We start from the raw sequence: 22,938 nt of genomic DNA, 5'->3' as shown, positions 1-22,938 counted from the left end.
TAATTTTTTAATTCAATTATTGAAACCACCTGAAATCATTTTCTTAGAAAAGTTAATGTATAAAGGTTTGTACCGAGAATAAGGTTTAGTTTCATCTCTAAAAATAAGTGAATATAAATTATAAAATAGTTTTTGGTAATTTTTTAAAGTTTTTCCAAATATATGATAAACTAGAGAGAAATTATGCTTCATTAAAGTTAATAGTTATATAATATTTAAAATTAGAAGAATAATTATCAAAATATTTTTGAAATAGAATGTATTTCAAGTAATTAGGAAAAGAACTAAAAGATAGTTAGTTAAGGTTAAATAGTAGTTGGATAAGTGTATCATTCTATTTCAAGTACTTTACAATTATGTCTAGATTTAATATGATAGTTAATGCTCATATTGTAAAATTTAGCTTTTGATGATCTTTAAAAAAATAAAAATGAATGTGTTGGTTTGAAATTAGAGAGGTTCAAAACATTCCATAAGTTGAAAAAACATGTTTATTTGAATTTGAGTCGGCTGGGTTAGACCAGACCTACATGTGAAAAGTGTCAACGAACATTATGAACAATATAAAGAAATCAAGAATTGTGATTCAATTATACGTGAATTATTATCATTTTCAATGTTTGAAACTTTCTTTTTTATTTTCAACTCTTCTTGAATTTTTTTCGATTTCATGTTGTCGATTCTTAGACCGCCACCTTCACAGCCATCTTCTTTCACGACCACTTTCACCTTCACGGTCGCATGGACCACCTCGCCCTCTTAGACTGCCACCTTCCCCTTCATGGCCAGCCTGGACCGCCTTCCCCTTCACGGCCACACTGGATCGCCTTCCCCTTCACGGCCACCTTCCCCTTCACGGTCATGTTGTACCGCCTCGCCCTCTTAGAGACCGATGCAACTGTTGGCTTTTTGGCCCTTAATCTCAAATTAATTTATTTTTATTATTCAATTAATTTATGTTTTGATGATAACAAATCTGATTTTTTTTTTATTGACAATTTTATTAATTTGAATAGACCATATCGTAGAGCTTGGAAAAATGATTGTAATGGCCCTTGAATCACCCAAATCGAAGTTCAAATGAAGAAAATATTGCTAAAAAAGCTTAACGAAAAAATACCTGAGATGGTGACGTGGCGACCAAACATTCAATTTGAACCAGTTAGAGAAAGTCACTTGCAGCAATGAAGGAGCAACAAATGTGGCTTTTTGTTATGTTTTATTGGCTTTTATAAACAAAATGAATTTAAAAAGAAAATGACTTTAATATTATTATTTTTTCTTGTGTCCACCTGCTAGTTTTTTTAAAAGATAGTGAAGTTGCTTTATTGGTTTCTTTTTAAACAAAATATTTTGAAAACATATTATTATACTATTATTTGTATTGTGTCTAACAGCTAATTAAGTTTAAATTTTAACCATTCATTTTTCTTTTACTTATATCTAATGATCCAAAATGATTTTGAATTTATCTTTCCTCTCTTTTTAAATATTCACTTTTCCCAAATTTTAAAAGACAAGATCATTAAATCTTTACGATCCTCAAAAAGTGCAAAAAGCCAACATTGTTATTCTCTCTAAAAGCTTCCAATTTTTGTTCTTTTCATCTTATTCTTGAGAGCTTCTTATTGTATTATGAGGATTAAATTTGTGAGCTTTAAATTGTATACTCACTCTTTTAGAGAGTTTTCTTTTGTGTGATTTAAAAACTTCAACATATTGTAACGGTTGGATCCTAACCCATGGAAAGGATCGGGTTTACTCTTGAACCCAAAAAATGAGCAAGAATCGGTTCGACTCAAATCCGTGAAAAGAGTCCAAAGAAGATTTTCAATCAAAATCCCAAGAGGTGCTTGGGAAAGTGGATGTAGGTTGAGTTTAATTTTAATTTAATTTTAGTTACATATTCTTATTGGTTGAGTTTGATTGCATACTTCCGTTCATATATTTTTATCAATCTTGTTATTTAACAAAGTTTACAAAGTTCTTTATTTAAATTAAAAAAATATATAATTAGTTGATTTTAGTTTTTATTTGTCAAAAAATTTATTTAAACTCTATTCACCCTCTAGGGTTGCCATACTGACGGTCAGTCTGTATCGCCTCGCTTTCTTAGAGACCGGTGCAATTGCCCGCGTTCTTCATCCTTAAAATTCGATCATTAGATGAATTAGAATATAAAGAAATAAGAATTGTGATTCAATTATACGTGAATAAAATGGTTATTTTCAATGTAATAAGTGAATAAAACGATCACGGCTAACACGACGACCGCCACGACCGTCACGACCTTCCTTCACCAGCACCGCAACCGCCACGACGACCACGACTGCTCGCCTTCCCTCTTATGTTTCGCCTTCTTTTACAGCTTCATTTTATTTACAAAGGAAAATAGTTAAAATAAAAAGTAGATCTTATTTATAAAGTGAAACGGTTAACAAAAAAATCTAACTTCTAATATTAAACTATATGATCAATAATTTTGTACCGGACTGAGCTCTGTTTTTATTTTTCCTTGACATCTCCACGATAAATGAACTAAGCATCTTTTTTATCATTGGAACAAATATTTTTTGTGAAAATTTTAATCAGCTGAAAATACCAATTTTAAGATGAGTTGAAAATATAAACAGTAAAATGAATCTAAAATATATATACAATGAATCTAAAATATATATACAGCAAATGTACAGTGAATATCATGTGGTGAAAGAAAATTCAATTAACCTTTTAGAAATTATCTCTACAAATTGATAATTTTAAAAAACTATTGTTTGAGATAACTTGGAATATTGCTTTTTATTATATATAAAAAAAAACCAAGAAAATATATTTAATAAGAAGATTTGGCACAATTCTTAAATCAAATCTCAAATTGTTTTCAAACTCTGCTCTTAAACCTGTAATTATATTTAGAAAATAAGATGTTCATATATCTTTCACAAAAAAAAATATAAACTTCCTTATATGATAACCTTATAATAATGAAAAAGTTTAAATTTTCATTTTAATTGTAATCATTTTTTATTATATATTAGAGTTTTAAAAGAAATGTATAAAATAATATAGTTATATTTTAATTTAATTAAAAATCTAATATTTTATATTGTGACTAAAAGGAGTATAATATTATAGCAGACAAACGCAGTGAGAAGAAACCTTAGGGACAAAGCTAAGTACATGCAGCAGTCTCAACACAAACAATTCTTAACTAAAAAGAAAATTTTATTAAATATATTTTTTTTAATAATTTTAATTTTCAAATATTATAAGTTTATCCAATTGTAAGAATTTGATTTAAATTTATAAATTCTTTTTACATCCGTTAAATTTGTTAATAATTCAAATTATAAAAATAAGTCATATTTTGTTACTCTATTTTCTAATTTTTTTTTAAACATATATCAATTTAATTATATATATCATCCAAAAATTACTGTTCTAAAATAAAGATATTAAAATTATTTATTATTTTATTAAATAAGTATCAATCTTTTTCAAAGCAAAAAGGTATATTTAGCTAAATCCTTTGTTATGTCAAGAGGCAAAGAACTAGGTAGAGACATCTTATCTTATACTCATTCTCATGACTATATTTATATATTTCTTTCCAAAAGGCATCTTCTTCCATTTTTCATGCGTGTCCTTTGGTTTTGCTCTCACTCCATCTTTCAACTTTGATCTTATTGAGCTTTCAAAATTGTAAAGTTAGAGCTGAAAATTTAGAAATCTACAATTTATAAGTATGGTTAAAATATCAAAAATTTTGTAATATAATAGAAAATTATAGATATTAAATTCATTGAATTACAAGTGATTCCAATAAGTTTGTTGAGGAAGGAAAAATGGGAAGAGAGAGTATCTCGAAGTGCATATCTAAGTGCTTAAGTTATGGTAAAGTATAAAAATGAGGATGCATTTTTTTCTTAGTCCCTCCAAAGATATATTTATTACTATATATCATTCTCTTTGTCAAAAAGTATATACTTTAAAAATCTTCAAATCTCACACACACTTCCAAATTACAAATCTACCCTTTATAAACTATCATTGATAGGGGACAAATATGGCATTTCCTACATGGAAATGGACCATTTTGGCTCAAGTAGAAAAAGGGTTATGGCCATCACCATGACACATAGAAAAAGCACTTAAAGGAAACATTCTTACTTTCTCTCTTTTCTTCCTATGTATATCTCACTCTTCTTTTTAATTATTAAATTAAATTTGTTGGTGTTGATGGCGGTGCTTTTCCTTCTTTTTCTCTTTTGAAGAAGGGGGGTAGCACTTAGGAAGTGATTTTAGTTCAAAATAATCACAAACAACAAAACAAAATGCAATATTATTATTGTTGCTCTAAAGATGAAGATGATGATCAAGCTCTTCTTCTTAGCCTATTCTACAATCTCTCTTCTTCCTTCTTCCTTGTCTTCTTCTTCCTCTCCTTCACATCCATTTTACTTTTCAAGTCATTCTACTTCCTTGGTGCTCCTTTATTCCCAAGGTCATATTCATAACCAAATATCTATATTTTTTCACTTTTTTATTTTCTATTTTATGCACTTCTATATAATATATAGTTTCTATTATTGTTTATCCCAATGATCTCCGACGATTCCTTTCTATGTTCATCCTACATGATCTTTTTTTTTTCTTTTTATAGAAATGAGTATGAATATGAATACAACGCGGTGTCATCCAACCAGGAGGAGGAAGAAGAGGAAGAGGAAGAAAGATATGGTAGTGGAATCTATGGTACGTCGTTTCTCGATAAAGAAGCCGAAACTCGGATGAGTCGATGGCAAAGCCAGCTTCCAGATAATGAAGAAATATTATTAACAGATTTGGAGGAGCCTTGGATTACTATGGAATCCATAGACTTAGATGACCAAATTACAACCAATAGCTCAGTTTATGAGTCCCCACAAGCTGCCTTACAACTTGATGAACAATATCTACAAGAAAACGACCACGACGACCAAATGCCAGAAGAACTCACGGTGAGTTTGAAATCACTATGATCAAAAGCATTAAAAGTCCATACATTTAAATTTTGAACCTTCCTTCTCAGAAAAATATTGGTGTGCAAAAAAAGTTAGTACAATCTGGAAGTATTGTTTTTATTATTATTATTTCAAAAGTGATCTGAAACTCATTCGTTTTCGATTCAGGACTCCGAACAGGTCGTGAGACAAGTAATGAAGGTGAATTCTTGTAGAATATCAATGGACATGAAGAAGAAGAGATTGGTGGAGGATAATAATAAGGATCATAAAAGAAGAAATGATGATGATCAAATCAGTTATGGGATTAATTACATGAAGAAGGAGGAGGAATTATGTGGTGGAAAGATTGTTATTAAGGAGAATAACAACAATAATAATGAGAAATATTTGGTATTTAGACCAAATGAAATATTGGTTAATAAAAAAAAGAAAGAAGAAGAAGAAGATCAAGAGATATATGGGGATTCATATACAATAGGGTCAACATCAAAGAGTTCATCAGAATGGAGAAGCTCAATAAACTGCAGAGATTCATCATCAGGAACTGAAGATCCATTTTCATCTTCTTCAAGAAGAAGCTGTCCAAAATGGGAATCTTATACTGTTTTCCAGAAATATGATGAAGAAATGATGTTTCTTGATAGAATCACTGCCCAAAAGCTTCATGAAACAGGTCACCTTTCCTTTCTTTTCTTTCTTTCATTTTACTCTCTCTATATTCATCTTTTTTGACTCATTTCTTTGTTTATTTCCTTCCACCTTAAGTTAACAAAAAGATTCTATCTCTATTAATCATATATAATAAAATAAGTTTTTTTTTTTTTTTTTTTTTAGAAAAACTCTTTTTATTTTGAAAACATATATTGAGATATTGTATTATTGAAATTATAATCATTATTTACCAATTTAGACAAGTAATAATTTTGAAAATTAGATTTAAGATTCAATTCAAACTCAAATGACTAAAATAATATTTTAACAAAAAATATATATATACTGTCCACATATCATACAACTTTATATGAATTGACACATAAATTTAACTCTTTCTTTAAGAAAAAAAGTTCAACAATCAACAACATACTCTACCAATATAAACATTACTTTTTCTGAATCTTTTCTCTGAGAATTAAAGTTAGTAAATGAATCAACTTTTTATATTCAAATCCCCTTAGTGCGATTTACTTTTTTGTTTTTATTTTTTTCCAACTTTATAATAACATAATAAATTGTGCATTTTATTTTGATTGGAATTATTATATACAGAGTCATTGAGGTCAATTAAGATGTGCCCAAGATCAATATCAGAGAGGATTGTTTATAAATTATCAACAATAAACAAGAAAGGTTCAGAACATGTTAATGTGAAACAAAATCCATATCATGAATTGGAAAGTGCTTATGTTGCACAAATTTGCTTGACATGGGAAGCACTAAATTGGAATTACAAGAATTTTGTGAACAAGAAATTAAGCAGTAGTTGTAAATTAAGAGCAGAAATGGATAATGGCTGTCCAGGCAAAATTGCTCAACAGTTTCAACAATTTCAAGTTCTTCTTCAACGTTACATTGAGAATGAACCTTATGAACATGGCCGTCGCCCTGAGATTTATGCTCGTATGAGACTTTTGGCTCCTAATTTGCTTCAAGTCCCTGAATTCATAGGTACTCTTCTATGCTCTTTTCATTTAAAATTACTCTCAAACATAATTTCTTTTATATCTTAGGTTAACTTAGTTGCCAACGTACTTATATTTAGTGTATGATAGTTTATATCGATATGTGGAGGGTGTATAAGAGGTTTGGAATCAATTTTCAACCTTTAAAACAAGTTTTCGTTTTATTACTTTTGTGATTTGCAGGGAAAAGTCTAAATTTTTTTTCAAACAATTTTTTTTATGTGTTTAGCTCGTATTTTAAAATATACTTTTGAGTTAGACGTAGAATCGATATGTCACGTCCCACGGTTAGAGTAGGTGGGATATGACATTTTTTTTATGGTAAACTTTATTTAGGTGATAAATTAAAAGTTAGTTTTAGTAATATGTGATAATAAAAAAATAGTGGTAGAAAATTTACTTTACACAAAAAGGTAATATTTTCTTTTTAACACTATAATAATTTTATATCAAAAGTAGATAATTAAAATGCTTTTTTATCTAAAAACACGTCTTTCTTTTATGTATTAATCCATCACTTTCACTAGTTGATTTTGTTTATATATAATTTAATTTTAAAAGAAAATATATCATTTTAGTTTATACACTTTTATTGTGTAATTTTAGTTTCTTCTTTTCCATGGATGTGTTTTTACTTTGCATATGATTAAAGTAATTAAAATGGATTAATTATGAAATATATGTTAAAGTAAGTCATAATAAATTATTATGTATATGGATTGTTTAATTCATTTGAAGTTTGAATTTTGAAGATGAAGAAGAAATAAAGGAAGAAGGAGGTGGTTATGGTTCAAGAATATCCTCACCATCTTTTTTAATGATAATGGAAGATGGAATAAGAACATACATGAATTTCCTCAAAGCTGATAAAGAGAAACCTTGCCAGATTGTTGCTTCATTTTTCAAGAGAAAGAAAAGACCTTCGGTTGATCCAACTCTCCTCCAACTCATCAAGAAAGTTAACCAAAAAGTAATTCATTCTATATATATTCAAACTTTTATATTTATATATTGACTTACGATCAAAGCCTAATGATTCAGTCTAAATTGCATTTAATCCCTCACACATATGTTTTTTTTTTTTTTTCTTTTCTAGAAAAAGATGAAGCTTAAAGACCTTCGTCGTGCGGGGAAGTGTTTGAGAAAAAGGAAGCTAAGCGTAGAGGAGGAGATGGAGATTTTGATGGCTCTTATAGACCTAAAAGTGGTTTCTAGGGTTTTAAGAACTGCGGATTTAAGCGAACAACAACTCCATTGGTGTGAGGCAAAGTTGAGCAAAGTTAGGATTGTGGATGGAAAACTTCATAGAGATTCCACACCTCTTTTCTTTCCAGCTCATTGAGTTAGGATCATCTTCAATCATATTAAAAATAAGAAAACAATAAATAAAAAATAAAAAAAGCTCTCTCTAGCTAATTAAGTTTAAATTCTCTTAATTTTATCAAGACCCCACCAAAAAAAAGTTAATATTTTTGTTGCTTGGGTGAGTCAGCTGCAAAGGAAAAGTGAATATCTTTGAATGCGTGCATGCATGGGATCCCAGAATTCAAGGAATAAAGCAAGAAGGGTATGTTTTAGATCATCTATGGCTTTGTCATTTATAAAATAAAAATTTAGTCTTATGGTTTGATATTCTAAATTATAGGATCAAATTTATGTGATTCGTGTAAGAAGAGATGGAAAGTGAAGCAGCAAAAACATGTGATGAAAGAAGATGGGGACAAATTGAGAAGACAATGTAGCTTTAGTTTTGCTTTTTTTTTTCTTTTTTTTTTGGTTTACTTTAACTTTTGATTTAGGATTTCTTTCAAGTTTGATGTAAAGAAAAAGTTAATGTATGCATAGTTTAAGTAGATTAATTATTTAGTTATTTCTACTTTCTAAGTCTTAGTAAATAGAAGGGGACAATAAAAAAGGCCAAGTTTTTAATAAGGATGGATAATCAATCATGTTATTGTAATAATTATCATATTATTCTATGAAATTACTTTCTCATTGACTCATTACGTTTGATATATTTCATTAATTTTCTTCTTTAATATTAAATCAATTTCTCTTACTATCTCATGTCATGTTTTCATTGGATGCTTTTTAAAAAATATATATATATATTTGTAAAGACAAAATTTATTTCCGCGTTTATTTTGGGGTATTCCAATAAAAATCTTGGAAGTAATGGGCTTATCGGCCCAAATGGATATGTTGGATCTAAAGACCGAAAAGCCCATGATCTTGTTTATGAATACAACCCAGGAAAGCCCATTAATCCCTATTTTGTAGTTTTCCTTCAAAGTGATTTTTGTTGAAGTACTTTTTTAAAAATGTTTACCCATAATGCCAAAAAGATAAAGACAAATGAAAAATGGGCGGATTATTAGGAGAGAAAAAAAAGAAAGAGTAGAAAGATGAGAGAAGTATGGTCACCTTTTGTTTCCATGTCCATGGTTTGGGGTTAATTTTTTAAAATACAAAGAGACAAATAGAATCTCTTAATATAATAACTTTTGACTTATTAATGAATATTCAAATTCATCTCCTACACCCAATCATATTAATTTCATAACGTCTTGATTTTCCCACCTCCTTCCTTTCTTTAAAATATCATATTCCAATCAAATTTGCACGTTCATCCAACTAATCATGCACTAATAACATTTTTATATTCACTTTAATTTTATAATCTCTTTTCTCATATCAATTTTTTTTTTTTTTTACTTTAGATTTATTGTCTATAATCTTGTCTTAAGATTTTTTTTTTGTACGATTATAAAATCTACTTTTAAAATACAATTTAATAGATTATAAGAGAAATAAAATAAGTAGTATAATCTATGTAGGGTTTAATTTGTTTAATGGATTTTGAAGTAAATCTTAGAAATAAAATAATTAAAAGAGGGAGATGACTTTTATTTGTGATTCCAATACAGTAGAGATAGTGTTTATAAGCATTAAATTTTATTGTAATATTTCTACTGCAAAATCTTGTTTCTTTTTGTTTCTTCAACGTTATACTGATCTTTGAAGTTCGAGATTGTAATGCCCTAGAATCAGGATTTGAAATTTGAATCTCTACATTCTCCTTCATCCCTTGCAACCGGGCAACATCATCTTTACTGTCTTAAAGGCTTATTAGAGTGAAAGTTACGTTTAACTTTGAAATTCCTATGATCGAGCCTCCGAAAGGGAAGGTACATCTTGTTGGTATAGGTAGTGACTTTTAATTTTTTAAAGTCTTTCTTAACATTACTTTAATGTACTCATTTCATGTTCTCAAGATCTCTCTTATTCAAATGTGATATCGATTCATCTATATCATCTTTCTAAACTCGAGGCGTTACATATTGATCCTTCATTCTACATTGTTTTTTAGAAAATCTAGTTAAAATTTTAAATTCAATTGCAATATATATATATATGTATATATATATATATATATATATATATGTTAAAAAGAAAAAATAAATTAAACAAACGTAGTTATAGATTGATTTGGTCGGATGTTGTGATAGACTCGAACACATAATGCTCATCCACCCATGTTTGTTGTGAAGGGATGAAAACCACTCTAAGGGTTTCTAGACAAGAAGAGGTGTGGCAAGATTACTCTAACGAACAAAGAGGTGTTGAAAAAGGCTCGTAGGGCTGAAGCAACAACCTTGACATCACCCTATGGAACTTGACAGATGTATTGAGGGCAACTTGTACAAGTACAAGAACCAACTTTCCTAACAAGTTATGTAAGCAAAACATGCTCAACTTAACACAAATTTGATTTTAATACTAAAAGGATTGAATTGTATCAGACAAAATACCATACTAGTTTGAGTTTTTTTCTTTTCTTTTTTGACAATTCTACAAAGCATGAACTTCAACTTGCTTTTCAACTCAACCTAACTTTGTCATTGAACTCACCTACCAACACACTCCAAATAACTAACTTTGATATTGATTGAAATTACAACTATATTTAAAAATATTTGAAAGTAGAGTGACTAATGTAAAGTAGTTGAAAATTCAAAAGCACCTAACCTAATTTATTAATTATACATAAATGATAAAATAAATAACAGTAACAATAATAATAATGGAAACTTTAAACTATTTACAAGTTGTTGCATTTTTTTCTACATTCCTCACAGTAAAAAAACATTGATAGAAATCTATAACCAATACAAGGTAACAAAAGTAATTCACTATACTTTACTAGTTGAATTTGTAATTTGAGTGAGAGAACCTGTAAAATAAAGAAAAATAGACTATGCTTTTGTTCGTAGACCAGTTTCTTCGATCTACTTCTACTCATTATTTGAATCTTTTAACTTTCATTTCGACATCCACCTACGGCAACTATGGTGATAGAGGTTGGTTGATAGAAATCTTTATTTTTTTTTGGGATGGTAAATAGTGTTTTTGAATAAGAATTTCTCTATAATATATTAAAATTTGAATTAAATGAATATGAGTCTTAAAAAAATAATTATAAAGAGATAGAAAGAGCAACTTGCAACGTCACTCCATCAGTTATTATCAAAAGAAAGAAAGAAATCACTGCATCAGTTTATTCTAACTTAGCGTTAGAATTTTTCTAAAAGGACTTTCTTTTTTTAAAAAGAAATAAAATAAAAAGAGAAAAGCATGTGTTTGTGTTTTTCTTTTTTTCTTTTAATTTTAATTTTATTTTAAATAACCTTATAGATCTACAAATTAAAATTAATAAACGCGTCGCATCCGGAATCATGTGGCCAATAAATCTTCCCTTGTAAAACCCCACATAACTCATCTAACCGCTGTAGATCTATCCACGTACATGAAAGAGGAAATCAACGGCTCAGAAATACATTATCCGATGGTCGTTGGCCCAGCTTAGAATTGCTCCTCTCCAATTCCCAACCTACCCATCATCTTCATCTCCGTCCTATGAATAGTGAACTCAAACTCCTCTGCTTTTCCTCTTTCTCCATTTCTCTTCAATTCTCTCTCTCTCTCTAAACCCACTCCAATTCTAAGTTCTCTGCTTCTCTCCCCTTGTTTCCTTCTCTCTTTCTCTCCCTCCTTTCTGCGGAGGAGCTCGCCATTTCAGGTCTCTCCTCTCCCTCTCTCTGTTTCTCTTGGTTTTCTATTTCTTTTAACAACATTTTTTGTTTTATGCAAATCTTTCTGGGGGTTGCCTTTCTTCTTTTCTGCGCAATTTTTTGTTCCTTTTTTGTGGGTTTGATTCCTAAAGGAAGATAATGGATTTTAATGTTAATTTGACTATAACCTTCACTGAAGGGGAGGACTGATGGAGATGATTTTTTAATTTTCTACCCTTTTCTTTTTGTTTTCCCTCAATTTTTAGCTCTCTTCTCCAACTATTATCCGTTTGTTGTTTTTGTTGCTCGAGAGGAGGGGCCCTCTTTGAGCTTTGTGTTGGACATATCCACGTCTTTCTCAAATCTGTTAAGAGAGAAAAGGAACACTTGATTTACACGTAAACAGAGTTTAAAATCGATTTTTCTTTCTACTTGGCTGAATAATCTAAGTTGCCTGAAAGGTGTTTGTTTGTTTGTTTGTCTGTCTGTCTGTTTTAGATCTTTAAATTTGTAAGGAGGAATATCAGAGAGAATGAACAGGTGGGTTTATGAGCAGAACGCCATGGCTGCCTGCCAGGAGATGAGGATGGAATCTGTGGTTTGTCCAAAGCCACGTCGTTTGGTTTTTCAAACCCTTCCTGATAATGATCCCATCCCAGCTTATAGATGGCCCATCAGGTTCGTTAGTCCCAATTTAAGCTTCTTTTTGCCTTAATCAGCAACTTTCTGCTTTCAATTATGTAGAATCGAACTTGAATCTCTTCGAATTAACTTCTGATATGTGATGAATTTGCTTCCTTACAGCCATTCCAAGACTGGAAATTCAAGAGCCGGAGCTGAGTTTCTAGATATGATCCTCACTAAGGTTATTAATTACCATATCTCTCGCTCACTAAGCCCTTGATTTTTAATTATCATTGATGACTTAAATCTCTTGTGTATGAAATTAAAGAGCTACCACTTGCCTATAATCTTATAGTGGGTTGTGTTTATATCATAGGAAAGTTATGGTGAAAATTTTAGCCACCAATTAGCATCATCTCCACCATTCTTTTGGGGGTCTCCACCAAGTAGAGCTTCCAACCCTTTAGTTCAAGATGAGCAATTTGGCAATGGTAACAACACTATCTACCAACCATGCGAAGGGCCACCATCTCCATCCACCCATAAAGGAGGATGCGCCCGAGCAAAATTCGGGCATCGACCAGCAGCAGTTAGAATTGAAGGATTCGACTGTCTCAACCGCGATGCCCGAAACTGCAGCATTTCTGCTGTGGCTTAGAGACCATATATATATAACCAAATGGGGAAGGAGGAGGAGGAGGAGGGAGGTAGCCATAGCCTAAGTTTTTTTGAAGTGGGAGAAGATTTATGACAGAGAAATTGGATTTGAAACTAAAACTGATGTTTTTTTTTTCTTTTCTTTTCATCTTTTTCATTAGTGTGTAAAGTTGTACATAGAAGAGTCGATGAAATGGCATGATGGGGTTTGTTCTTATCGAGTCCTTTTGTTATTAGTTGTTCATGAAATCATCTCAAAGGAGATATCTGTGTAATTAAGGTGACTAATGATGTTTTGGACTATATCTAATCAGAGGAAATAAAGTAGAGAAAGGCAAGATTTAAGCCTTTCTCCATTGTCTGTCTTTGTTGTTTTCTTATATATATATGTGTGTGTGTGTGTCCTCTCAACTCTAATATCAATATATTTAGGGGGTCACTTTCATAAATTAAAAAGAAAATGAGGGTATAGGAGATAAAATAGTGAGACCGTACAAGTACACTATATATATTATATATCTTATCTATAACTAGAAAATATGCTCACGCATGAATGGTTTTGTATTTTATTGGCTACAAATGGTGGGAGCCTTGGTGGCCATTTTTCTACTGCAAAAATGAGATATCATAAAGAAAAGTGGAGACCTTTATGGGAATGATTCTCCTTTTCTTCTTCTTTCTATTTAGGTAGTGATAGCGATGATAATGGTGATATGAACAATTTCCCATCACTTTGAATGTGAATATTTCATCTTTTTGTTTGAAATTATGTAGCCTTCATTCCTTCACATCATCTTTTTGGGGACGGTTGCAATTTAGATAATTTAGAAGAGTTGGGTTGATCTGAGTAAAATAATTTTTTTAAAAGTTATAATGAACTTTTTGTTTTTTATTTTTCAAAATTATGGTTGTATTGTTAAATTTCTTGTGATTATTTTATAAACTAAAGGGTTGAATTCTTACTTAAATTTCAATATTATTTTTAGTTCTTAAACCTTGTTGGTTTCTAAATGTCAGTAAAAACGAGATAAAACTAAACTTATAATTTAACCATTAAAATTTTATGTACTTTAGACCATATTTTTCTCTTAAACAAAGAGAAAGTAGGTTTGATTTATGGTCTCTTTTTCCTTTGTTTTTCTTAAAAAGAAAAAAAAGAAGTTTGGAAGTCATCCATGGAGGTCAGCTTTAACATTTCTTTCTTGGTAACTGAAATAATTAGGATGCAATAAATTGGTTGCCATCCATGGAGGCTTTTTTGTATTTGATTTGCACATGGCCTCTCTTTTATTTGGTACCTTTGTTGTGCACAACAACCAACGAGTTATCTCACTGAGTTAACTCTTTGTTTAGGTCGAGTTTAAATTTAGAAAGTCATTATGAATTGTTTGGTTTAAGGTTATGAATCGAAAATAGAATAATTATATATGATTGTTGGTAAAAAAATACAGTCAAAATTTTATGAACAAATCTTGTGTTTTGTATTTAAGTATGATATGTATGAATGAAGTAAGCATTTGTATTAGATTCTTTTAGCCCTTGTTGGATCAAGTTCGGTGACCGGGTAGAAAACGAATAATAATATATAAAATTAATAGCTACTTGTAGATACGAAGATAATTTGAATATTCGATCTCAAAGAAATAAATATATATCACTTTCGGTTTAATGGTCAATTTAACAAATCAATAAATAGCTAAGTCATTCATCAACAATTTTTTAAAAAAAGTTTATATGCTTTAAATAAAATTTAATGTCCCTTTCAAACAATGTGGCATAAGTTGTTAAACTTTTGATTTTTGTCTTCTAACAATTTTAGGTGTAATAGAAACTTTGATTTATTTGATATTCTTTATATTCTCTTTATTGAAAAATGACACTACAATTGATTTTGCTGTTGAAATTTTGAGTTTTAGCCTTTCAAATTTTAAAAAGAATAAAGATAACAAAATTTTACTTTTTTAACTCTAACACGTTGTGACTAATAAAGTCTTTTGATAACTTTAGTTTTGAAGTTAAATCATACTCGTTTTAATATTAATTTAACTTTTTAATGAATTTGAAATTTGGTAATGACTTCTTATTTTAATGACATTGTTCAATTACCGTTAATTCTTTATTTTATATTATCTTGATGTGAAAAGAGTAACTTTTTTATATATAAAATTTAGTTTAGGTTATATTTGAGCAATTTTAGCCCTAAAGTTTACTTTTATTATCACTGTTAGTCTTTTCGGTCGAGTTTTCTTACAAAATTATTAATTTTTAATTATTAAATTACTTTTTTTCTTCTCCCTCATTTTTCCAATCTCTCTTAGTCCCACATGGTTGCCACTATTGACCATATTTATCGATTGTTTCGAATCCCAAATTTAAAGGTACATGTTAGGAGATATTTGACTCGACTCATACTCTAAACAAGATTACAAGGTATGTCAAGAAATTATATTGTCTCGTACTATTATGAATTGATATATACAATAGATATGGTCAATAGTGGCAACCATATATATAATTTCAAGAAAATTTTGTTATTCGATCAAGCTTTGTTTTTGTTTTAGATGGTACCTTTTTTCACAACTAAAGTACAATTTACGTAAAAAAAAAATATTTGAAGTATAATAAATTTTTAAAAAATGTTTCAAGTTGGTTTCGTGTATAAGAAAGATGATGGAAAGTTCCTCTTACTTTTACTGCCAAACTCTAGTTGATTTACAACATTGATTGAGATGATACTTATCCTCCATGTGGAACTAATTTCATGAATGACCATATAAAAAGTAAGCTCCAATTAACTATGTTGGTGTGGTTGAAGCATACCTCTAAATTGATAGCGAAAACAGACAATTTAATGGAACACAACACATTCATAATTCAGCATGACTTAATACTCATAACTTTTACCACTAACAATCAAACATAAATTGAATTTAGAACAGTTACGAGTAATAGATGAATGATAAAAGTAAGATTAGAATGAGGCATAATGGGATATGGGATAAGTTAGGAATAGCCGCCGTTGGATAGGGTCCACATAAGGAATTAAAAAGAGAGGGAGAGAGAGAGAGATAGAAATAAAGAAATGTGTGTTTGTGTGTGGGAATCCGTAGATAGTAAAGAAAAGTCCGAGTTGATTGGAACATGGAAAGGCAAGCGCGTGGCTTTGGGGATTTCAATTCCCACTTAATCCCATTCTCCGCTTTCAATCACTATTCTTAATTCTTTTCTTTTTCTTTTTTTTCTTTTTTCCATTCCAAACTCTCACACTGTGGGCGCCCTTTGTACTTCCCTTCCATCCGGTTTTCCCTTACCCCCCCCCCCAGCCTTCATTCATACATACAAATCTTACTCATCCTTTTTATCATATAATTATGTGCAACTATAAACTAATTTTTACTATCATAACCACATCCATTCTTTATTTGTCAAGTGGTAAAATAAACTATTAATTTATGGAAACAAATGACAATTTGTCAACAAAAACTTTCCCCATTGGTTACCAAAACCAGAGAACGACCAAACTGGAAAACTACCCGTTTTCTTGGAAAACCACTTGCGGCCATCATTACAAAAACAAAACCCACCGTCGATTCCTTCCCCACTTTTCTTTTTCTATTTCTCTTCTTCTCTCTCGATTTTTCATCATCTTCTTTTTCTTCTTCTCATACCAATCCAATTCCTTCACTATGCGTATGAGCTGTAATGGATGCCGTGTTCTTCGTAAAGGTTGCAGTGAGAGCTGCTCCATCAGACCATGTCTTCAGTGGATCAAATCCCCTCAATCCCAAGCCAACGCCACTTTCTTTCTCGCCAAATTCTACGGCCGAGCTGGCCTCGTTAACCTTATCAATGCTGGCCCCGACCATCTCCGCCCAGGTCTGTTTCTTTTCTCCCTTTCTACTCTGTTTTTGATCACCTTTGTTGTGTGTACTTATGTGGGTTTTTCTGTTTTTGTGGCTTCTTCAGCTATTTTCAAATCTTTGCTATTCGAAGCGTGTGGCCGGATCGTGAATCCCATTTTTGGGTCGGCTGGATTGTTGTGGTCTGGGAGCTGGCAGCTTTGTCAGGACGCCGTCGAAGCTGTTCTGAAAGGCGCACCGATTCTGCCGGTTTCTTCTGAAACGGCAGCGTCGCACATGGGTCCACCTTTAAAAGGCTGTGATATCCGCCATGTTTCCAAACAGCAAGACTCAGCCTCCGGTTCAGCGGTTAGGAAGATCAAGACGCGACGGCGGTTCAAACGGTCTGGGACGGCGAAGTTGAAGCCGAAAGAGGAGCCGAGTGTGGTGGTGGTACCCGAGTTCAAATTTGATGACCAAACCCAGATTGTGTCGGAACCCCAGTGTTTGAAGTTTGAGTTGGATAATTGGAAGGGTCGTGAGTCGCCGGAGAAAGACTGCGGTAGCGACGATACAGAGTGCCTGTCGGTGGAGACTGTGGAGGGTTGCCAGGGTGGTGACGTGGAGTTGGAACTTACATTGGGGTTTGGGCAAAGTTGGATGCTGACGTGACTAGATCGAGGACTATAGGAAGGCCACGTGTAGAGATGGATGATTTTGCTCTCACAAATTTGGCTTTTGATGTTTGTACAAAACCAAAATGAGTTTTTTTCTTTCTTTCTTTCTATTTTTTAGTTTAGGTTTAGGGTTTGTGAAGTGTTCAGTGAATTTGTATACTGTTTGTAATTTTTATTCGAAAGAAAGAATGAATAATGAATTTGATTGAATCAGTGAATCACGTTCACGATAGTAATAGATTTGGGATTTTAAAAAACTCTTTTTTACGTCATAATTGGATTAGTTAGTTGAGGAAAGAAAATGGTTTTTTAAAAAAAAATTATTTACACTATTTTTTTAATGAAAGAGTTTAATATAAAATTTGAGAATGTTTTAAAAATTATTGTTATGGCTGGCTTATTTTTTAAATTAAACCAAACACACCTTGATCTACTTTTGAAATGTCTTAATATGTCTTTTAAACCATACTTTAAATTTCTTAATTTAATTTAATTAATATCTTTCCAATGATCAAATTTTAATTTGTGTATTTTCAATAATTTTATCAAGACTATTTTATAGAAAATATTGACATTTTTATTTTTAATCAAAACATCCATTTTTTTATATATAGATTGTAGAGTTTAAATCTTCTACCTAACTTGTACTTAAATAATAATAAATAATAATAATCAAACACTATATTACAACGCATTTTAATAATTGAGTTTGAATTTTTAAAATTTCATATTTCATTAATAATTTTAATATTGTATATTTATCTTTAATTATCAAGGGTGCTGGAATAGCTCAGTTGGTTAGAGCGTGTGGCTGTTAACCACAAGGTCGGAGGTTCAAGCCCTCCTTCTAGCGTTTTATTAATTTTTTCAAACTATCAGCTAATGTGCTTGTTCAAGGGTTAGGGTATAGTTAGCTAGGGTTATGGTTAAGACATCTTTTAGGTATTAACTTGGTTTAATTAATGACTATAACCCTTTCTTCCCGGTCTCTAAACTATAAACTAGAAGAAAACAAAATGAAGCAAAAGCTGATAAAATAGTACACATTTCATTCTTTCAAAAACAGGATGTTGATATTGTTATAAAAACAAGTGTTCACTTCTTCACCTTTCATTCTTCCAGTACTTCATAACATATATCATTATTATTCCCTAAGAATGAAAGCTTCCAAAACTTTTGCAGGAATCGAAGCAACGAAGCAACGAAGCTTCGAGACATATAGATAGATAATAATACATATAACACTAATTAGTAATATTATTATACATAATTATTAAGATTATGAGGGGCAGTGGGGTTTCGGTTTAGGGTATAGGGTTTGAACTTGAAGAATTAATTAAATTAGAAAAGGTTACTGGGTGTTACGTTGTTGTTCTCTTGACAAAACGGCCTTTCATTCTTGGTCTCTTCTCAGCGTTGAGTTTTCTAACTTGGTACCTTATTTTCTTTGAAAATAATCTTGTTCTTCTCTTCTCTCTATACCTTGAAACTCTTGCTTCTCTTTCCTCATTACTTATACCATTATTATTCCTCCCTCTCCATTCTTGATCATCAACAACAACATTTCTTCCTCCTTTACTGCATACTCCACTCCATTCCTCCTGCAAAATATCATCAATTTCTTCCCAATTAATAACAACAACAAGGCACCATATGTAAAATAGGTAAGACGGTCTCCTTAAGCCTTTAATCTCATGGTTGAACTTTTTCTACTTGTTACTCTTAATTCTATACTTGTCTTAGTGAGAGTTTATGTTATGGTTATGCTCAACAATAATTGACACCATCTTTTACACATATTAGATATAGAAGGTTTAATTGATCCTAGTTGTTCATCAAAAAGATGAAATTTGCCTCTACCATCCTATAATTTGTTTTCTTGTGTTACAAAGCTATGAATTTACAGTTTTGAGAACTTGAAATTTGAAAACATCACGCAATAACAAAATGAATAAATTCATATGCAAAAACAAATGGCATCTAAATTAAAAAATTAAAAAAAATTCATGTACATATTATTTTTAGCTTTGTTTTTATCTAGATTACATATATAATGAATTGTTACTAAACCCAAAACACATAAATTTATAGGTTAAAGCAAAATCAACATTTTTATTAACATTTTAAGCCAAACCATTGGTATGAAAGAAGCAGAAACTAGAAAGTGGTCTAATTTTGCCCTACTGTCAGAAGTTCTTTTGTTTTCTTCTCATATGATGACATATGATGACGTCCAAAAAAAACTTTTCCCATGGAAAATATTTTTTTCTTTTTAAAAAAACCCTTTAATTTCTTCTCAATCACATTCATATATGAGTTTAAGCATGAATTATAAGAACAAAATTAAATTAAAGAAGATTATAGAATTGAAATATTACCCAACAATCATCAAGGTCGAATTGAGGGCGATTTCCGGTAGTGTATGGTGAAGATTGAGCATCCCAAGCTGTAATAACTGCATCATAATTCAACCTTAATGAAATAATATTCTTCTTGTTTTTAATTTTCAATTCTTCTTCTTCTTCTTCTTCGATTTCCTCTTTGAAATCCCAATCCATCAAATACCCATTATGGTTATTGTTCTTGTTGATACAATCTTGTACCAAATCTTCATCTTTCACCTTAACAATAATATTTGTATTTCCATCATGGTCTTGTTGTTGTTGTTCTTCATCATCTTGTCTTCCCAATAAATTCTCCACATCCGCTACAAATTCCGCAAGATCCACCTCCGATGGCAAAAACCCATCACCAAAATCCTCCAATTCATCAGTTAACAACAATTTTTGGTCATCAAATAATGGGTCAAAAACAGGGACTTCTTGTTGATGGCCAAGAAATTGGTGGTGTTCGTCGTCGTTTTCATCGATTGAGAATCCTAATTCATTATCGTTACCGATTTCAGGAACAATGGAAAAAACAGAAGCTTTACTTGAAGAAATTTTGTTGTTGTTGTTGTTTGAACGTGGAGTTCTTGCTTTACGAGTGAAGCCTTTAAGCCATGGAGTTGGAGGGAGATGATCGGTGGAGTTAAACGACGACGTTTCTAGCCGAATTCTGTCATGTCGTCTCGCGAGTTGATTAGCTGAGTGGACTGAGACGTCGCAGGATTGGCAAAGGAACGCATCGTCGGCTGCGCAAAACCAACGAGCTCTTTTGCATAAACAGCTGTCACAAACACGAGCTGTTCGTCCTCCTGTCATGGCCGTTGACGTTGTCATCGTCTCCGTCAGTTCTTTAGCATATGGAAATTTGAAAATGGGAGAGAGAGGGGAGCTTGGAGGAAGAAAAAGGGAATGATGATGGAGGAAAAGAGATGTTTTTGAAGGGGTGAGGCCAAAAAATTGAAGAAAGGAATTGGAATAGCCCAAGTGGGGTTTGGCAATTATTGGGACTGTAGGGTCTTTTGAGACTGAGAGAGATCCATTTTGTGGGAAAAAAGACTGAGATTGCCAGTAGACTTTCTATGAACTTTATAATTAACAGTTTAAGGCACTTGACCATTATACATAGCTAGTTATAAGTTATATTAATGTACGTTTAGGGTGCATGCATACTAGCTATTTGGGTTGGAGTATATAGTCTTTGAATTGTAAATTAATAACTCACACCAACTTTAAGTTGATGATGTCTAAATATTCTCCTAAATCATGTTAAAATTCATTATTAATCTTGAGCTTTCGGTAGGTAACAATTTGGGCTAATATGGTACTTTATAAACAGCAGCAATTTAGTCATTCTATTAAAAATTCTGTCAACTTCACATTTTCTTTCTCCATTTTTTAAGCAAAGGTTTATCTTTTGCTTTTAGGCTAAAAAAAACACTAAAACTTCATACCAAAAATGGGAGAAGAAGACAAAGTTGCCACTATTTTGAAGTATTAGAAATTAGAATGATACCATTAAAAGTTGAAAGGGTAAGTTGCTACTTTACAAAAAGTTTTGGTCTAATATTGATTTTACTTAAAAATGTCTTTTTTAATAACTATTAAACTTAAATGATCTCTCTCATTCATCAAACCCTATAAAAGTATATTAACCACGTTAGAGTGACCCATCAAATCATTCTCGTGTACTTGTGTGTGATATGTATTAGTCAGAAACTTTGTTAGAGGTAAAGAAGATCTCTCGTTATAATTAGTTTGAAAATGAAATAATTTTATGACAGATAGGTGATGACAATTATCTCCAATGATACGAAGGTTTTAGAATGATTTTAAAAGCAAAAGCATGGAGCTTTATATTCAAAGTGGTCGTGAGATATTATATTATTCTACTGTCATGGGTGGAGGTTTTGTTGCGTTTATAGTCAAATGCAATTATATTATTTTAGGAAACATTGACATCGACCAACATGTTTGAGAGTGGTTTAAATAACTTTTTAGTATTTTTAAAATTATTGTTTAAGCATATTTTTAATAATTAAAATTGATGATATTAAATAAATTTTGTGTTATTAAAAAAGAAAAAACAATTTAACCAATTTTCAAAATCACTTATCTCAAGCATGCATTACATATAACCATTTTACATTGGTTTCACTCTAAAGCTATTATATGTACAAATAGAGATATAATTGTTCATTCTTCTTTAACTAATAAACTTTGTTTGCACTTTTAACACTAGTTTTTTAAAATTAAAATAAGAAAATTTAAGATACTTAAAAAATAGGGTTGTGTTTTGTTGATTAATAAGGAGTGAGCCGATGGTCACGAGGGGATGTTGCGCTTTTGAGGACCTACCAAATTGATATCTCTATGTTTTGATTGGCTAAACTTTTCAACTCCATCCTATTCCCTCAGGTTTCATTGGTTGGATGTCTATTACATGGGATTCCATGCATAAACAAAATACCAAAACCTTCACAAATCTCTCTTTATCTCTCTTGTTCCTTGTTTTTGAATTTGAAAATGACTCATCATTTGTTTTCTTGCTTTTGAGTTTCAATAATTCAATACCCCTTTCTTTCCAAATATATTAACACTACTGGTTTTATGTTTAATTATGCATGGTCCCCTTTCTTGTTGAGCTTTCAGGGAGCTCTTGTGTGGTGCTGCTTCTTTTTTTCCTTTTCTCCTCACATTTATTATATTCCCCTTTCTAACTCCTCCATGCATCCTTCCCTGTGGCTATTAACATTTTTTCTTAAATTAACCATTCGCCACACTCGACACTTTGGCCTCTTCGAGTAGTTAGATTTTGAATTTGGGTGTCTTTCACCTACGTTGAGATGCCATGGACACTTTCTGAGTAAATTTATTGTAGAGACTAAAAGCCCGAAACCCCACCTCGATGGAGACATGCTTTTTAGCATCCAACCTAAAGAGGCCTTATTAGAGTAGGATTAAATCATATATGCAACTGAGTTTTGAATTGAGGCAAAT

At 31.1% G+C, this 22,938-nt stretch overlaps 4 protein-coding genes and 1 non-coding gene across 5 annotated transcripts; 4 read left to right on the top strand and 1 right to left on the bottom strand.

The window, feature by feature from the left end:
• The first annotated feature begins 4,202 nt into the window (after window positions 1–4,202).
• Window positions 4,203–8,691, top strand: LOC101203868. The gene is made up of 7 exons (XM_004138297.3): window positions 4,203–4,504; window positions 4,664–5,000; window positions 5,172–5,679; window positions 6,273–6,671; window positions 7,438–7,655; window positions 7,782–8,252; window positions 8,331–8,691. Exons 1-6 carry the CDS (start codon window positions 4,335–4,337, stop codon window positions 8,025–8,027), a joined length of 1,878 nt encoding a protein of 625 aa, XP_004138345.1. The 5' UTR covers window positions 4,203–4,334; the 3' UTR covers window positions 8,028–8,252; window positions 8,331–8,691.
• A 2,869-nt stretch (window positions 8,692–11,560) lies between these two features.
• Window positions 11,561–13,405, top strand: LOC101219468. Its single transcript, XM_004138194.3, has 4 exons — window positions 11,561–11,765; window positions 12,256–12,435; window positions 12,562–12,622; window positions 12,758–13,405. The coding sequence occupies exons 2-4, from the start codon at window positions 12,290–12,292 to the stop codon at window positions 13,037–13,039; spliced, it is 489 nt and encodes a 162-aa protein (XP_004138242.1). The 5' UTR covers window positions 11,561–11,765; window positions 12,256–12,289; the 3' UTR covers window positions 13,040–13,405.
• A 3,040-nt stretch (window positions 13,406–16,445) lies between these two features.
• LOC101219232 (LOB domain-containing protein 41) lies at window positions 16,446–17,772 on the top strand. The gene is made up of 2 exons (XM_004138193.3): window positions 16,446–16,914; window positions 17,005–17,772. The coding sequence occupies exons 1-2, from the start codon at window positions 16,491–16,493 to the stop codon at window positions 17,547–17,549; spliced, it is 969 nt and encodes a 322-aa protein (XP_004138241.2). The 5' UTR covers window positions 16,446–16,490; the 3' UTR covers window positions 17,550–17,772.
• A 561-nt stretch (window positions 17,773–18,333) lies between these two features.
• TRNAN-GUU lies at window positions 18,334–18,407 on the top strand. The gene has a single exon. It is a non-coding gene; the product is annotated as a tRNA-Asn (tRNA).
• Window positions 18,408–18,608: 201 nt separating this feature from the next.
• LOC101203630 (zinc finger protein CONSTANS-LIKE 16) lies at window positions 18,609–20,945 on the bottom strand. The gene is made up of 2 exons (XM_011650554.2): window positions 19,933–20,945; window positions 18,609–19,155 (listed from the first exon to the last, which is right to left on the bottom strand). Exons 1-2 carry the CDS (start codon window positions 20,773–20,775, stop codon window positions 18,916–18,918), a joined length of 1,083 nt encoding a protein of 360 aa, XP_011648856.1. The 5' UTR covers window positions 20,776–20,945; the 3' UTR covers window positions 18,609–18,915.
• Window positions 20,946–22,938: the final 1,993 nt, after the last annotated feature.

This window comes from Cucumis sativus, chromosome 1, assembly GCF_000004075.3.
Source record: "Cucumis sativus cultivar 9930 chromosome 1, Cucumber_9930_V3, whole genome shotgun sequence".
Lineage (NCBI taxonomy): Eukaryota > Viridiplantae > Streptophyta > Magnoliopsida > Cucurbitales > Cucurbitaceae > Cucumis > Cucumis sativus.
Note: the sequence above shows the minus strand (reverse complement) of the source record. Positions and strands in the feature narration are given on the sequence as shown.